The 15,668-nt window shown below is 38.1% G+C and overlaps 1 protein-coding gene across 1 annotated transcript; it reads left to right on the forward strand.

Annotated features, from left to right (window-relative positions):
- The first annotated feature begins 2,399 nt into the window (after positions 1-2,399).
- LOC145990501 (protein GVQW3-like) lies at positions 2,400-2,864 on the forward strand. Its single transcript, XM_083126197.1, has one exon. The coding sequence runs from the start codon at positions 2,400-2,402 to the stop codon at positions 2,862-2,864; it is 465 nt and encodes a 154-aa protein (XP_082982323.1).
- The last annotated feature ends 12,804 nt before the right edge of the window (positions 2,865-15,668 follow it).

A 15,668-nucleotide genomic window follows, 5' to 3' on the forward strand; every position in this document is an offset into this window, starting at 1 on the left:
AGAGCTAGAGGTTGCCCTAAATGAAGACTGGCGAGAAATCCCCAATACTCTCATCTATCACCTCATTCAGTCCATGCCATGTAGGTGTATTCTGCAGTGTACGCCGTTCGAGAAGACCACACACCATACTATGGACCAGTTCCTTTCAAGGGCATGTCCATTTCTGCGCCTATCTGTTGCTGCACACATTGCTCTGTAGTGACCACATCATGTGAACATTGTGTCAAATGACTCATTCCTTTCTGTTGCCAGTAATAATGTATCCACTACTGTATCTTCTCTCCTGATGTTCATTCACGTACATAAACATCGATTGTACAGTCAATGGGCAAAGATAATGGTTATTTTAGTTAATAGTTAATAGTTATTTTCATTACTTTTTATTCTACATCCTGTGTTGTTTTAAGGAATAAAATTATATTTGGTGCGAAAGAGGCATTTCCCTCTGCTTATTTACGTCTATATTTCAATTCATTATCATCATATTGGAATACAGACCGAATGAAAATTATGATGGGCAATTCGCCTACAGTTTCTTTTGCAGTTGGGTGTACATGATTGTCATCTATTTTTTTTCTGTTTCCCTTTGATCCCCTAATTTCTTTGAGAAGTGTATATATCTCTGTCGTGTATGTACGCAGAGGTTAATTTATGCACACACGTAGGTACTTCATAATATAAATAACAATATTTCACGAGGATTTATAAAAACAACGATTTAATACTCAACTAACAAAACCATTTCTAAGATGGCTGAACTTACAATTTCGTAATCAATAACTTACCACACAGTTTTTCGATTATTTGTTTATGTTGTCTACGGCAGGTGCTTCTTTATATGGCACATTTGTAAATGTTCAATTCAACCAATATGATTGGTAGCGGTCGTATATCCATTGTGGAAACGGCAATTTTTTTCTGATTTGTGAAGCGGAAGGTTTTTTTCCTAATAAGCTTTACAAAGTGCCGACTTAAAACGATATTTGGGGGATGCAAGACTGGCGTAAACGAATATATAAACATGCATACGTCTAATTAAAGAGGGCGCCATAACAATGTAATAATCATATTGTAATGATAGAATCACTACAAGATCCTTTTTTTATTATTTGTTTCGTGTATGTTCAATGTTATTATTTTTTAGTGACAGCTATACTTCTTTTTTATGTAGTTTCCAATTTAACCTGCTGTAGGGCTGGCCTATGTGACGGTGAAAGCTAGCGTGTAGAAGGTGGTTAGTTTTAAAATCTTGTCCTTTCAAATCTGAAGGGGGTGGAAACGTCCAGTTTACTGGCTTTTTCGAATCGCCTATATGAAAGAACCGATTGAGTAACGGGGGTTGTCATTCTTTCAAGTTTTTTGGGCAAGAGGGGAGACCTTTGGAAGGTTATCTCGGTGCCGGTAGAGTGGCTGGGCTAGTCATATGGCTAGCGGTCACGGATCAACCATTTGCTTTCATCGAAATGCATAGATAAGTCCACACATTTTTTTTTTATTATTATTCGTTTCGTGACAAGCCAACGCTTAGTTTTCGGTGGACATTTGTTATTATTCTTGGAGAAACGTCGTATCCGAAGGGGTTAAGGGGGTTAATTTCAAGTATATGTCTATCCGTTGGTCACAAGCCAAGTATCTTATTATTATTTAATTGTATTATTAGTTTAAATTTGTAGATTCGACACTGTCAAGGTGTCCGGTTTTTTTTTTTAATGTGGCATTAAATTTTTTGTAATTTCAAACAAGTTTAGTCTTTTTTGGTGTGGCAATTGTCATTATAAACAAGAATGGGAGGGAATTAGAGAAACATGTAATGTATCCTAGTGCCAAGCTAGATACATTTTTGAACTAGTTGGTGTAGGCCAACGTACGAACCTCTCTTATATTTATATTTCAGAAAATTATTTCAGTGTTTGAATTAAAGAGGATCAAGTCATTTTTTATGTGGGGGTTATTTCTTATGTAATTCTTTAATCAACGAAATAAATAGTATTTATATATCTTTCTAAACTGAACATCCGGACTATCATTCAAGATAAAAGAACTGAGTCTTTCCTAATGTAATGTAATGTAATGTAATGTATTCAAATGTATTGTAATTCGATGGAACCGTATTATTAGTTCTTAAAGTGTAATGCTAACTATTTGCCTGGGGAAGTAACGAAAACAAGTAACAGGTCGAGCCATGGCAGGTTACTCTCCCCAGAAGAGCAAGTAAAGCATTACAATATTTGTAACAAATACGAGGGGGTGCTGATTAGTCCTTAGCTTTGCCCCCTTCCCATTTTCCTATTTTAAGAATTATTTTTTTGTTTGAAAGCTACATGTTTCTATATGTTTGTTACCAAAAATCAAATCAGTGGTACCAATGGAACTATTTCTTTTTCAGGTGATTAGTTGAGATGGCGGGGCAGTCAGTCAAGTTCAGTGGTGTTGAGAGCAGAGCAGTGATCAAGTTCCTCTTTCTCCAGGGAAAGTCTGCAAAAAACATATATGATGAGATGCTAGAAACAATGGGAGACCAAGCCCCGTGCTATGCTACTGTTAAGAACTGGATTGTCAAATTTAGGACAGGATACTTTGTCACTGAAGATGAACCCCGCTGTGGGAGACCCTCCATAGTGATTGTTGCCGAAACAATTGAACAAGTGCATGAAATGATTCTCGCAAATCGACGAATTTCTGCTAAAAAGATAGCAGAGGGCCTAGACATACCCCGTGAACGCGTTGGAGTCATTATTCATCATCATCATCACATGACAAAACTGTCGGCCAAGTGGGTGCCGAAATGTTTGCATACCGACCAAAAGCATGCAAGGGTGCTTGCTTCCAGAGATGTTTTCAGCAGAACGGCAATAATTTTGTGAAACGTTTGGTCACGGAGGATGAAACGTGGATCTATATGTGTGATCCAGAGACAAAAGACCAATCAAAAGAATGACGTGACAGTGGTTCACCGAGACCAAAAGAGTTTCGTGTTCAAAAATCAAGTGCAAAGGTTCTTGCCAGAGTTTTTTGGGATAGGGATGGGGTAATCTTTGTTGATTATCTACAACAAGGTCACACCATTACCGGGGCTTACTATGCTTACTGGACAGGCTTCACTCAGAGCTGAAGAAGAAACGCCGTGGAAAGTTGTCTCGAAAGGTTGTCTACCTTCACGACAACGCATCCCCTCACAAGAGCAATGTTGCAATGCAAAAATTGGCTACGTTAGGGTTTCAAACCTTGGATCACCCACCCTATTGACCTGACCTGGCTCCATCGGACTACCACCTATTCCCAAATTTAAAGAAACACTTGAAGGGACAAAGGTACAGCAACATTTCTGACACAATTGTAGCTGTAAATGCATGGTTTGACACCCAAACTAAAGATTTTTTTGTAGATGGCCTAAACAAACTGCAGGGCCGCAGCAACAAATGCATCGAATTGAAGGGAGAGTATGTTGAATAAATCCTTCATAAAACTTTAACTTCGTCTTTCTTTCTTAGGAAAGCTAAGGACTTATCAGCACCCCGACGTACACGTGTATACTTGTTTTCGAAACAAATGACTGACTATTCGTGCTTTTACACGTCATAAACCACTGGCGTACGCAGAAATTACGCAGAAGGGCTGCGATTATGAAGGTGGGTAGTGCATAACTTTCTTTCTAGGGGCGGGATACACAATATGTATTTTGAACTTTTCAATGTATTAAAATTGTACTCGAAAACAAAGATGGTAATCGGGGTTTATTTTATTTGATTTTACATCTTTCGGTTTTGTTTTGTTTTTTGTTTTGTTTTTTCTAACTGCTTTTTATTTGAATATTTTGATTTTCTCAAAATATCTGGAGAGGCTGTAGTCCCATCAGCTCCTCCCAGCGTACGCTAGTGTCACATGCAGATGAAGATTATATTCAGAAGATCTCAAGCTGATTGCGCGAGTCCAGCTTGCGAGCCTACCTACAGTGTAGTAATGACAATGCTGGGTTGTAACAAATCTATTGAAAGTAAATGGGTTAATTACAATCCAGAAGTGTCCGTGATTGTACAGCGTGTGCTGCTTTGAGATGACGTCAGCGCCTCGCTTGTTGATTGGAGGTTTCAAGAGTTATGACTGACCTCTTTTTTCGCAAATGCGATAACACCGAAAAATGTCGGACGTCCGACAGTACCGGACAACGTTAGTTCTCGCTTCGGAAGCTAGAGAGCAGGAGTTGCAAGGTACCAGTGCGACGTGTGCGTATCAATGTTCAACATAGCTTAGGCACACAAGTCTGCGTGGAATATCGTGGGAAAGGGAAGCGGTTAAAGCAGTTCGTAGGAAAAGTGGGTGTGGAAAGTTATTTTCACGGTGATATTCCTCCACTTCGAGATAAACAGGAGATACTGTTTTGTACGTAAGTGTGTATATAGGCATCTAGTTCGCAATTGCTGGTAAAGGATTCACGATAGCATCTGCACAAAATGTAAAATCGGACGAGGTGTTACCATGTGACGATCGTGCAGTACCCGACAACGAAGAGTCTTCCAGTACCGGACAGGACAAAAAGAAGTTCAAAACCAACCTTACAGAAATATGTTCCTGGGCTTGTTAATACCGCCTTTTCTTTCATCTGTAGAATGTAACTTGCACATTTAGCTCTCTGCTGTACAAGTCCCTTTCCTGGGAACCCAGGGGTTTGTTGATTTGGATTTCCTCCCCTATGAGAACTTTACAGAGCCTAATGCGGACTATGTTTCTGCAACACCAGAGCCAAATGATCTGCCAGTTGCCACATCAACACACTCAGCAAAGAGCAATAGCAACTCCGCAGCCTTTGACCCAGGACCCTCGTCCACTAATCTGTGAAGAAGAAGAAAATCAAAACCCAGAAGAGACTAAATGAATGAGACATACGCAGGACATTGGAAAAGATGAAACGAGGAAACACATCAAGCACTTCTGCAAGAGGAGCAAAGTAGGATGACGATTACATGCCATCTATGAAGAAGATCGGACTTCAGTTCCGATCAGAAAGAAACAACAGAATGCATCATTTGTCATTCAATGAAGAATGGGTACAATGTCTCTCGTATAATGGTTTGGCCCACGTCCAATGTGCATATGAGGAAAGCATCTTGTCAGTGGCGCAACCACAGGGGGGGGGCATTGGCCCCCCAACCTTGGTCGTAAATGAGTTCCAGGGGGTCAAGGGGGGCAAACATTGATGGCTAAGTGTGCCTACAGGAGGTAATTACCTCCAACAACTTTAAATTTTATGCAAATAAAAATACTTTTAGTAAAATTTACTTCCTCGCTTCGCTCGCATTCCCTGCTTTTCTTCGTAGGTAGAACTTTAGCTAGGGGGCGACGAGAGTCGGTCCTGAGTGCCGAACGATCTAAATGGAAATAAGTTGTAAAATTGATTGATTGATTTATTTACGCACAGAAAGGCTTATAGGGACTGGACCTACAGTTTAAAGTAGGATCCGAACCACTGTGCCATGTGCCTCCACCGGGTATCAAACCCGGGACCCCTTGATCACAAGGCGACGATGTTACCACTACACCATCGGGAAGGCACAAAAGTTGTAAGAGAGAGAATGCATTGGCCCTTGAAATTATTTGCTCCCTATTAAATCAATATTGATTTCAGCCTGCAAAATAATTGGATTCAAAAATTTTCTTCATGAACAATTGTTTTGAGGAAATGGAGTGTGCACATTTGACAGACAATTTATGTAATTTTTGCTGTTTGTTTATTGTCAGATGGATGAATTGGTTGTGTAATGTATTTAAATAATATATGTTGTATATACATATATTAAAGAAATTTTGAATACCTACACAATTTAGTGTATTTGCATGATGCAAAACATAATATCGTGCATGAAAGTTATACATGTTAATATAAAAATGAATTATATTTGGAATGCATTTATCAAGAATTCTCTGTCTTTCAATAGCTTGTGTGCTTGTTTTCCATTATTAATGTGACATTGAAAGTGTTGGAAAAATAATTGAAATCGTTTCTTCGAACAGGACAAATGATTTAGCACCAACTTCTACCCCTTTTGCAAAATTTACGAGGGTAATAACCTATTTGATACTACAACTACTACTACTACTAATAATAATAATAATGTTGGTCCCGGGTTCGAATCCCGGCTTGAGCATGGATGTTTTCGAGTGTAATAAAAAAATATCATCATCATCACTCATCCCCATGTTCGCAAATTAGCCAAAAGTGGCGCAATAAGCGAAGTACAATAAAGCAAATCAACAATAATAATAATAATAATAATAATAATAATAATATAACATTACCATTATTAGCCTTATTATTGTTATTAAAAGTGTTATTGCTATATTATTATTATTATTATTATTATTATTATTATTATTATTATTGTTAAGTATTTCCTGGTACTTGCCCCCCGCAGACAAAAATTCGTGGTGCCGCTTCTGCATCTTGTACTAATTGTGACATTATAAGAACGGTGCTAAACTGTAGGCAAGTGCCTTTCTACTGCATTTAGGTTGTCGGAGGTATTTACTTTATGTTTTCGACTCATGTATAAGTTAATTGACTGTCCGGTACTAGACGACAATTTTCATTTTCTTCAAATGTTACTATTATTTGTTTGCAATTTTATTTGTACTTTCGTTTCCATTTTTTATCAATGATTCCCTGTTCTTAATACAGAATATCTTGAAGTAGCATATTCTTGTTTTCAACTTACATTCCGCCTACTTATTTTCTAATTATTGCTAATAAACTTAAGGTGTTCGGTACTATACGACTTTCCCCTAATTGTTGCAACAATGTGTCTATCTATGTGCAGTGACATGCTGTAAACACATTTCTCATGCATTCGAAATTGCGAATTTGGCATAAAATGCGGCATTTTACGTGTATTTCAACACACTTTGTGCTTAAAACACTACAAATATCGCGAAAAATAAACAATTCTTGTGTTCTAGGCTAAAGTAAAATAAAATTTACCATATTTACGCGTGTGTAACGCGTACGTTTTCCAAAATTGTATTCCCCCAATTTTCCTTGCATTCAAAAGTTTTTCGCTGGCACACGTTCGTTATGAAAAATGTTGAACAAATTAATCATATATATGCTCATAAACAGTCTCCTAGCTGCAGTCCAGATGTCCCAGGAACGAGGAAAAAATCTTTAGTTATCATAGCCAGTAACAAACAGAAATCAAACTACGAGCAAAATGTTAAAGAAAGAGATTTGCTTTTTTATTGTTTCAGGAAAGGAAAAGATATGATTGATACACATGCTGATGAACGATAATCCAACTCGCTCCTTTTACTCAGTCTGGAAATGTCTTCTATTTCCGCACCAGAATGCGAATAGCATACATATACACACGGTACGGCTGCAGTCCCTCCCCTTTCAAAGTGGATTTCGGAAGAAAATAATGCTTTTTTCCCTCTAGAGTGAGAAATGTGGTCTCTTTCCTCGCATCCAATACCGTTTATCTCGTTCCAATGCCATCTAGCGGAAGACTCCGGAAACAATAACCATTTGCAAGTCCCTTAAGACGAGGAAATTCGTTCCTTGTTGATGGGCTAGATGGCAGCACGAATGCTTACGAGAAGGGAATAAAGGATGTGTATTGAATAAGGAAAACGCAGCAACAATTGAAAGGATTTCAAAGAAACCTTTTTATCCTGAGAAGGGATTTGAATGAAGATAGAAAATAAAGCACCTACTGTGTGAAGTGCAAAATATTGCAAATGTCCTGCACATTTGTATCAATGATGTGTCCTACATAGCATATATGTATGCAACAGCATCACCTGGCACACAATAGGCTCGCCAGAAATTTTCTAGGAGACGTCATTGATAAAACTTTCTTTGATTTGAGTTTTGTTACTGAATGTCGCTTTTCTGACACTTTTGGCTAATCGCGACGAAGAGAATGAGTGATGGTATATTGAAGCTGAAGAAGGGACACTCAAAGAACACCCATGCTCAGGTCGGGATTCATTATTTTATTATTATTATTATTATTATATCCTTGAGCAGGGTGCGAAATTACTGCAGATTGGTGGGGGGAAGGAGCAGACAGACATACACACACACACACACACACACACACAATAAATATATATACAAGATGTCGCAAAACTCTTTCAACAACGCTTGGGTGCTTGGAGATATCATAAAAACAAGTAACTTTTCCCTATATAGGTTACCTCGAAAGCGCTTAGTTCCTGCGCTAGAAGCGCTTAAAATCTATCCTGTACGTATGCAACCCAACACAGCAAACCCATGCTCTGACATAACTAGGAGGGGCACGTGGCAGGGTTGCCACTAGCGTTCCTCGTTAAGAGAGACGACTTGAAAACAACAACTTGGGAGTCTTGCCTGAGCAAAATCCAAAACATTAATGGTACTTGCGATGTTATAAGAGGCATTGACAGTATTTATAAAGTCACCAAGACAAATAATGGGCAGACTGAAATTCAATATTACTCATTCTAAAATATCTCCATAATTGATTGATTGATTTGATTTATTTTAATTCGCTTTTCTGCCACCTTTGGCTAATCGCCAAGATGAGGATGATATGATGAAATGTCAAATGACACGAATGTCTAGACCAGGATTTAAACCCGACACACCTTGCGTCGTAGCGAGCTGTGATAACCACATCACCACGGAGTGATTCGTGTATCATGCATGTAATTTCAACAACTGCAAGAGACACTTGAGATAGGGGAAAAACATAAATCTCCGGCAGATGAATATTCTAGAACTTGTTCGGTGACTGAGTACGTTTAGTGATCAACACATGGTCTCTCTACCGAACGTTCCGGACACGAGTTCCGACCTGGACAAAGGTGTCACTGGATCTTTTGTCCTCGTATTTACTATTTGCCTGAAAGTGCAGAAAAATGACGTACAATGAGAAGAATAGGAATTCATAAGTATTATCCCGGAAATTCATCTAGATGTCAGAATCTCGCTCGTTTGCTACAAAACGTGGTTTCTAGGGTGAACTAAAAGTTGACATTTTGGTGCCTTCCGAAAATGTTACTCTTACATTTCAATGTTGATATCAAGTTGCTACAGTGAATGATAAATAATGTAGAATTTATGAAGTTACTCAATTATTTTATTTTGATTATTTTTTCACGTTCGATAATAAGAATACGAAGCAAATACACAAAATGAGAAAACTAATTCCCACACATGAAAAGGGTGTAAATTACGTGGATTTCTCTTGATGTTCCAATATCAAACGGTATCGTGAAGTGCGGAACAAACTAGTACAGACAGTATGTACCAAACTCAATGTAATTCCGTTCAATGAAATATTAATTTCTTCCTACCACTTCAATAGAGCATTCAAGATGAACCAGTTTGAGTGGAGAGAAAGAGAGAGGGGAGGGAGGGAGAGAGAGTTTTTAATTTGCATGTTCCTAGTATTGCAAACAATTTTCAAATAAATTGTAATAACATTGCAGTCTGCATGTTCGTAACGAGGCAGCAAACACATGATTTTTATATTTGTTCGTTCGTGGATTTCCCTATCTCACGTCTCTCTTGTAATTGTTGAAATTACATGCATGATACACAAATAACTCCGTGGTGATGTGGTTAGCACATCTCGCTACGACGCAAGGTGTGTCGGGTTTAAATATTGGCCTAGACATTGGTGTCATTTGTTATTTCATCATATCATCCTCATCTTGGCGATTAGCCAAAGGTGGCAGAAAAGCGAATTAAAATAAACCAAATCAATCAATCAATTATGGAGATATTTTAGAATGAGTAATATTGAATTTCAGTCTGCCCATTATTTGTCTTGGTCAGTTTATAAATACTGTTAATGCTTCTTATAACATCGCAATTACCATTAATGTTTTGGATTTTGCTCAGGCAAGACTCCCAAGTTGTTGTTTTCAAGTCGTCTCTCTTAACGAGGAACGCTACTGGAAACCCTGCCAAGTGCCCCTCGCAGTTATGTCAGAGCAAGCGTTTGCTGTGTTGGGTTGCATACGTACAGGATAGATTTTAAGCGCTTCTAGCGCAGGAACTAAGCGCTTTCGAGGTAAACTATATAGGGAAAAGTTACTTGTTTTTATGATATCTACCAGCACCCAAGCGTTGTTGAAGGAGTTTTACGACACCCTGTGTGTATATATATATATATATATACTGGGTGAGTCTGTTAAAAGAGACCTCGTGGAAAATGTGCTCCTTGCATGTAGGCAACCCTGGTACATAGAAGAGAAGAGCGGGGTAGAGAACATTCCAGGATATCGATGCCAAGCAGTTTAGACATCTTGACATAAATTAATGAAACATCTCTTCTGTAAAGACAGTACATTGTGACAATAACCTACCTAGAGGAGGTGCTGGAAATGTCCTCCGTTGACCTCGAGGCTCGTTTGCAGACGATACCACATGTTCTGAGTAACACGGGCGAGGACATCTTGCGGGATGCCCTGGATAGCTGTGATAATGTTTGCAACTAAGCTGTAAAAAAGGGCCCATCTCATTGTAGTCACGCTCAAACTCAACTGCATAAAGCAGGATCTACCGTATACGGAGTGCCAGTGAAAATAAGCTGTTGTCCTAGTCCATTCTTCTAGGAAATTATTTTTACGAATTCAAACCAGATCTTAGATCTTTTCAATTTTATTTTTAACAATGCCAGAATATAGAATTCTAATAGTTAATATTTCCATTTCCTTTTATATCAAATTCAAATAAATTTATATCATACAACTTAATTGATTAATAATTGGGGGACAATACGTGAGTAGTGCCTGCGGCCGAGAATTATAGATTAGGTTCCTGGATACTGAAACTAAAAATAATCTAATTATCAATTGAAAATAACAAACCTAATATTGAACAAATTAATAAATATCTATCTAAAGAATTAAAAGGAACCCTAATCTACTTACATCCTCCATCGCATAGCCACACTCACCATTCACGTGTACAGTAAGAGTCACTCCACTCTTTCCCCCTTAACGGATGCCTCCCGACTGAGCAGGCTTGATTCTTCCTCATGCAGCGTTGCCAACCTCTCAGCTGCGAAAAGTGCTGATTGAACAGTGAAATTATGCCAAAACGGTACTCAATGGTGCTAACTAACTAACTAACTAACTCCCTAGCCTTCTTAAACCCGAAGGTTCATGGCTGCAGCAACACAGGCCTTCCATCTTTCCCTACCTTGAGCAAGTTCTATATACTCCTTTCCATCCCTACCGATTTCCCTTAGGTCCATCTCAACGTTGTCCCTCCATCTTCGTCTTGGCCTTCCTACAGGTCTCTTACCATCAGGTTTCCCAGCAAGAATCCTGTAAACTCCTCTTTACTCTCCCATTCGGGCCACATGGCCTGCCCACCTAAGTCTTCTTGATTTAATTATTCTAATAATATCTGGACATGAATACAAATTATGTACTTCTAAATTATGTAACCTTCTCCACTCACCTGTCTCCTCATCCCTTTTAGGTCCAAATATTTTCCTAAGGATCTTATTTTCAAATACTCTCAATTTATGTTCCTCTTTCAATGTAAGGGACCAAGTTTCACATCCATATAATATTACAGGCAAAATTACTGTTTTGCATATTTTAATTTTTAGTTTCTTAGATATTAAACGAGAAGACAAAAGTTTATGAAGAGAGAAGTAACATGCATTTCCTGAATTAAGCCTACTTTTTATTTCCTCTTTAATATAATTTTCATTTGTTAATATTACTCCTAAGTATTTGAATTTGGAAACTGGTTCAAACGAGTTGTTATCAATAATTAGATTTTGATTATTACCTTACACTTGGTTTCGGCCTGTAAGCATATATTTAGTTTTCTCTTTGTTAACTTCCAAACCTATCTCTTTAGCAGTTTTGAAAAATATTTTAGCATTATTCTTAATTGTATTCACATCATCTCCCAGTCAGTCTACATCATCTGCATATGCTAACAACTGAGTCACACCATTTAATTTTAGTCCTTCTTTAGTTTCTTTTACCTTCCTAACAGCATATTCTAAGGCAAAATTAAAGAGCAATGGAGATAATGCATCTCCTTGTTTTAACCCATCATGAATTGTAAATTTGTCAGACATATTAATACCCACACGAATTATACTTTCTGTTTCACTGGTGCATATTTTTATCATACTAACAAGCTTCTTAGGTATTCCAAACTCTACTAATATATTATATAATTTATCTCTTTTGACCGAATCATATGCTTTTTTGAAATCAATGAATAGCTGATGGACATTTTGATTATATTCCCACTTTTTTTCAAGTGTCTGTCTGATGTGAAAAATTTGATCTGTAGTTGATCTGTTACGTTTAAATCCACATTGATAATCACCTATAATTTCATTAGCACATGGGGTTAGTCTTGTTAAAAGAATGTTAGATAATATTTTATATGTTGTTGAGAGTAGAGAAATTCCACGGTAATTATTGCAAATCATTTTATCACCTTTTTTAAACACAGGAACAATTATGGATTCTTTCCACTGTTGAGGGATTTCTTCTTTATTCCATATTAAACAAATTAATTTATGAATTTGACATATTAATGAATTTCCCCATATTTAATTAACTCAGCTGGTATTAAATCAATGCCAGGTGCTTTGTTATTCTTTAGCCTTTTAATAGCATCTTTAACTTCAGTCAAGTTAGGTTCTGGAACTAAAGGTTCTGCTGTGTGGACTTCATTTACTTCTGATTTATCTCCTACATGGACATTTAAAAGGTTATTAAAGTAGTTCTTCCATCTATTTAGAATATCGCTTGGGTTAGCTAGAAAATCACCGTCTTTATCTTTTATCAAGTTTACTTTAGGTTGGAACCCCTTTCTAAACTCATTTACACCTTTATATAAATCTCTGATATTTTTATTTTTGCTGTTTGTCTCAATTTCGTTAATTTTGCTTTTCAAGTAATCTCTTTTTTTACTTCTAAACATACCCGGTGGAGGTACAAGTGGTTCGGATCCCACTTTAAACTGTAGGTCCAGTCCCGATTAGCCTTACTGTGCATAAAGTGGACTTAAAACACCAAATCAACCAACCAACTACTTCTAAACATGCGGTTAACTTCTCGCTTTATTCTATTATAATTGTTTAGATTTGTATCATCAGAGTTATTTAACCACCTAAGTCTAGCCTGATTTCTTATTTCTATTAGATTATGACATTCATTATCAAACCATGGCTTACTTTTTCTCGGTTTATGGTATCCTATACTTTCATTATCTGCTGATTCTATTGCATTACGTATGTGCTCCCAATTCTTATTTACGTCTGTTTCATTTATGTTTTCATCATCATTTAAATCCTGCAAAACATTAAATCTATTTGACAGTTTAATTTGGTAATCTTTCTTAATTCTGTCATCAGTAAACTTTCCTGTATCAAATTTTAGAACTTTTAGATTTTGTTGCTTATGATTTATCACTGAGAGTCTTTCTCTTAATTTTGCAATTACTAAATAATGGTCACTGGCACAGTCAGCACCTCTATGTGTACGAACGTCAATTATGCTAGAACATTTAATATTATTATTATTATTATTATTACTATTACTATTACTATTATTATTATTATTATTATTATTATTAAAGAACAAATTTTAATACGTTAGCACTGCTAGTGTCAGAGTTTGGTGTTGATTGGCAAAATGTTCTTTCAGTTTGCTTCGATGGTGCCTCAACACTGTCTGGTACACTATCTGGGGTGCAAATGAAGTGCAAAGAAAAAACAGTTCAATAATGTACGTTCACTACTATGCTCATTGTTTGAATCTTGTACTTGTGGACTCATGTAACTCGCGACCCGAAAATATACCAGGTGGTTATAATTAAAGTGACGGTGTTCAGAGTGGTACAGCACGGGCTGTAATGAGAGTAGCAGTCTGAAACTTCGTAGATATGCTAATGAATCAATGCGCTCGCGAATTATGCAAAAAAAAAAAATAGTTCCAATTCTCGCCACCAGGGTAAAAAATGGCGCTGTAAGCAGTCAAAACGTGGAATTTTCCGTAACTCTGACGTCAAAGTCGGTGACATTGCCTAACCATTGTGTGAGCTCCCTGGTTGTTGTTGGTGACGCTTGTTGCTTTTTTTTTTCCTTTAGTGATGTGAATGTTCGCCGAACATTAAAAGTTTGATTTTTCCCGTGTAAAAAGCAATGGCTATTGCGAAGAAAGACCGTGCACTGCTAGTGAAGTTGTTTTACCAGAATGGGAGCAATAGTAACGCTGCACTGCGGAAATATCGCCAACAGAAAGGGCTGAGAAGAGGGCCCATGTCAATTAATGGGCTGAAGAAGATGATGAAGAAATTCGAGGAAACAGGTGAATTGGGTGTTGCACCAGGGAGAGGAAGGCGGCCCATCCCCGTGGAAGTTGTGGACGAAGTTGCTGTAGCTGTAGCTGACCGTGCAGCACATGCCTCAACTTCTGCAACCAGTGCTAGAGCTGTGGCACGTGAATTGTGACTCCCCTGGTCAACAGTTCGCAAGGTATTGCGGTGCATTTTACACTGGTATCCCTACAAGATTCAAATTGTGCACCAATTGAAACCCCAATATATTCCACAACGCCGTGAGTTTGCCCATCGGTTTTTGGCACGCATGGAAGTGGATGACATGTGGCCGGGGAATATTCTGTGGACTGACGAGCCGCATTTTACTCTGGTCGGTACAGTGAATACTCAGAACTGTCGCATATGGGGTTCCACTCGTCCACATGTTGTGCAGGAACAACCATTGCACTCAGTTTACGTGACTGCATGGTGTGGGTTCACTAGCTCCTTCATTCTCGGTCCGTTTTTCTTTGAGGAGATGACACCTCGAGGGCCTGTTAGGTGTACAGTGACATCTGCACGTTATAGGGACCTCCTTGTGCAACACGTGATTCCAGCTTTGCAAGAACGGAACTGTGAACACACCACCATTTTCATGCAAGATGGGGCAACACCACATGTCGCTCGCCACGTGAAAGATTTGCTGCGAGAAACCTTCACTAATGACCGCATCATCTCTAGGCAGTTTCCAGATGATTGGCCTTCCAGATCCCCCGACCTTAATCCATGTGACTTCTGGCTGTGGGGATTTAAAAGATCGTGTCTATCAGGGACATGTCCGGTCTCTGCCTGATCTGAAGGCTAGCATACAACGACATGTCGCTCAGATTTCACCAGACATGCTGCGAGCAACAGTCGACCATGCCGTGTTACGAATGCAGCATGTTGCTGAATTGGGAGGCCATATTGAACAGTTCTTGTAACCATAGTTCCTAATAAACATGCCAGAGCCATTGTTCTCATGTGTTTGATCTTTCCTGCCTTTTTCCTGTAACTATACCACGTTTTGACTGCTTACAGCGCCATTTTTTACCCTGGTGGCGAGAATTGGAACTTTTTTTTTTTTTTTTTTTTGCATAATTCGCGAGCGCATTGCTTCATTAGCATATCTACGAAGTTTCAGACTGCTACTCTCATTACAGCCCGTGCTGTACCACTCTGAACACCGTCACTTTAATTATAACCACCTTGTACTAATTTCAGATTTCTTCGGAACAATTCAATTCCTTTACTCTTTCATTGAAGGTAGTTCGTCAAGGCATGCAGTTTTTGACCAGGAAATTGGTCTAATTTTAATAACACTGATGTCTTTGTCAACAACGAG

The sequence above is a fragment of the Lepisma saccharinum genome, chromosome 7, assembly GCF_977018435.1.
Source record: "Lepisma saccharinum chromosome 7, izLepSacc3.1, whole genome shotgun sequence".
Classification (NCBI taxonomy): domain Eukaryota; kingdom Metazoa; phylum Arthropoda; class Insecta; order Zygentoma; family Lepismatidae; genus Lepisma; species Lepisma saccharinum.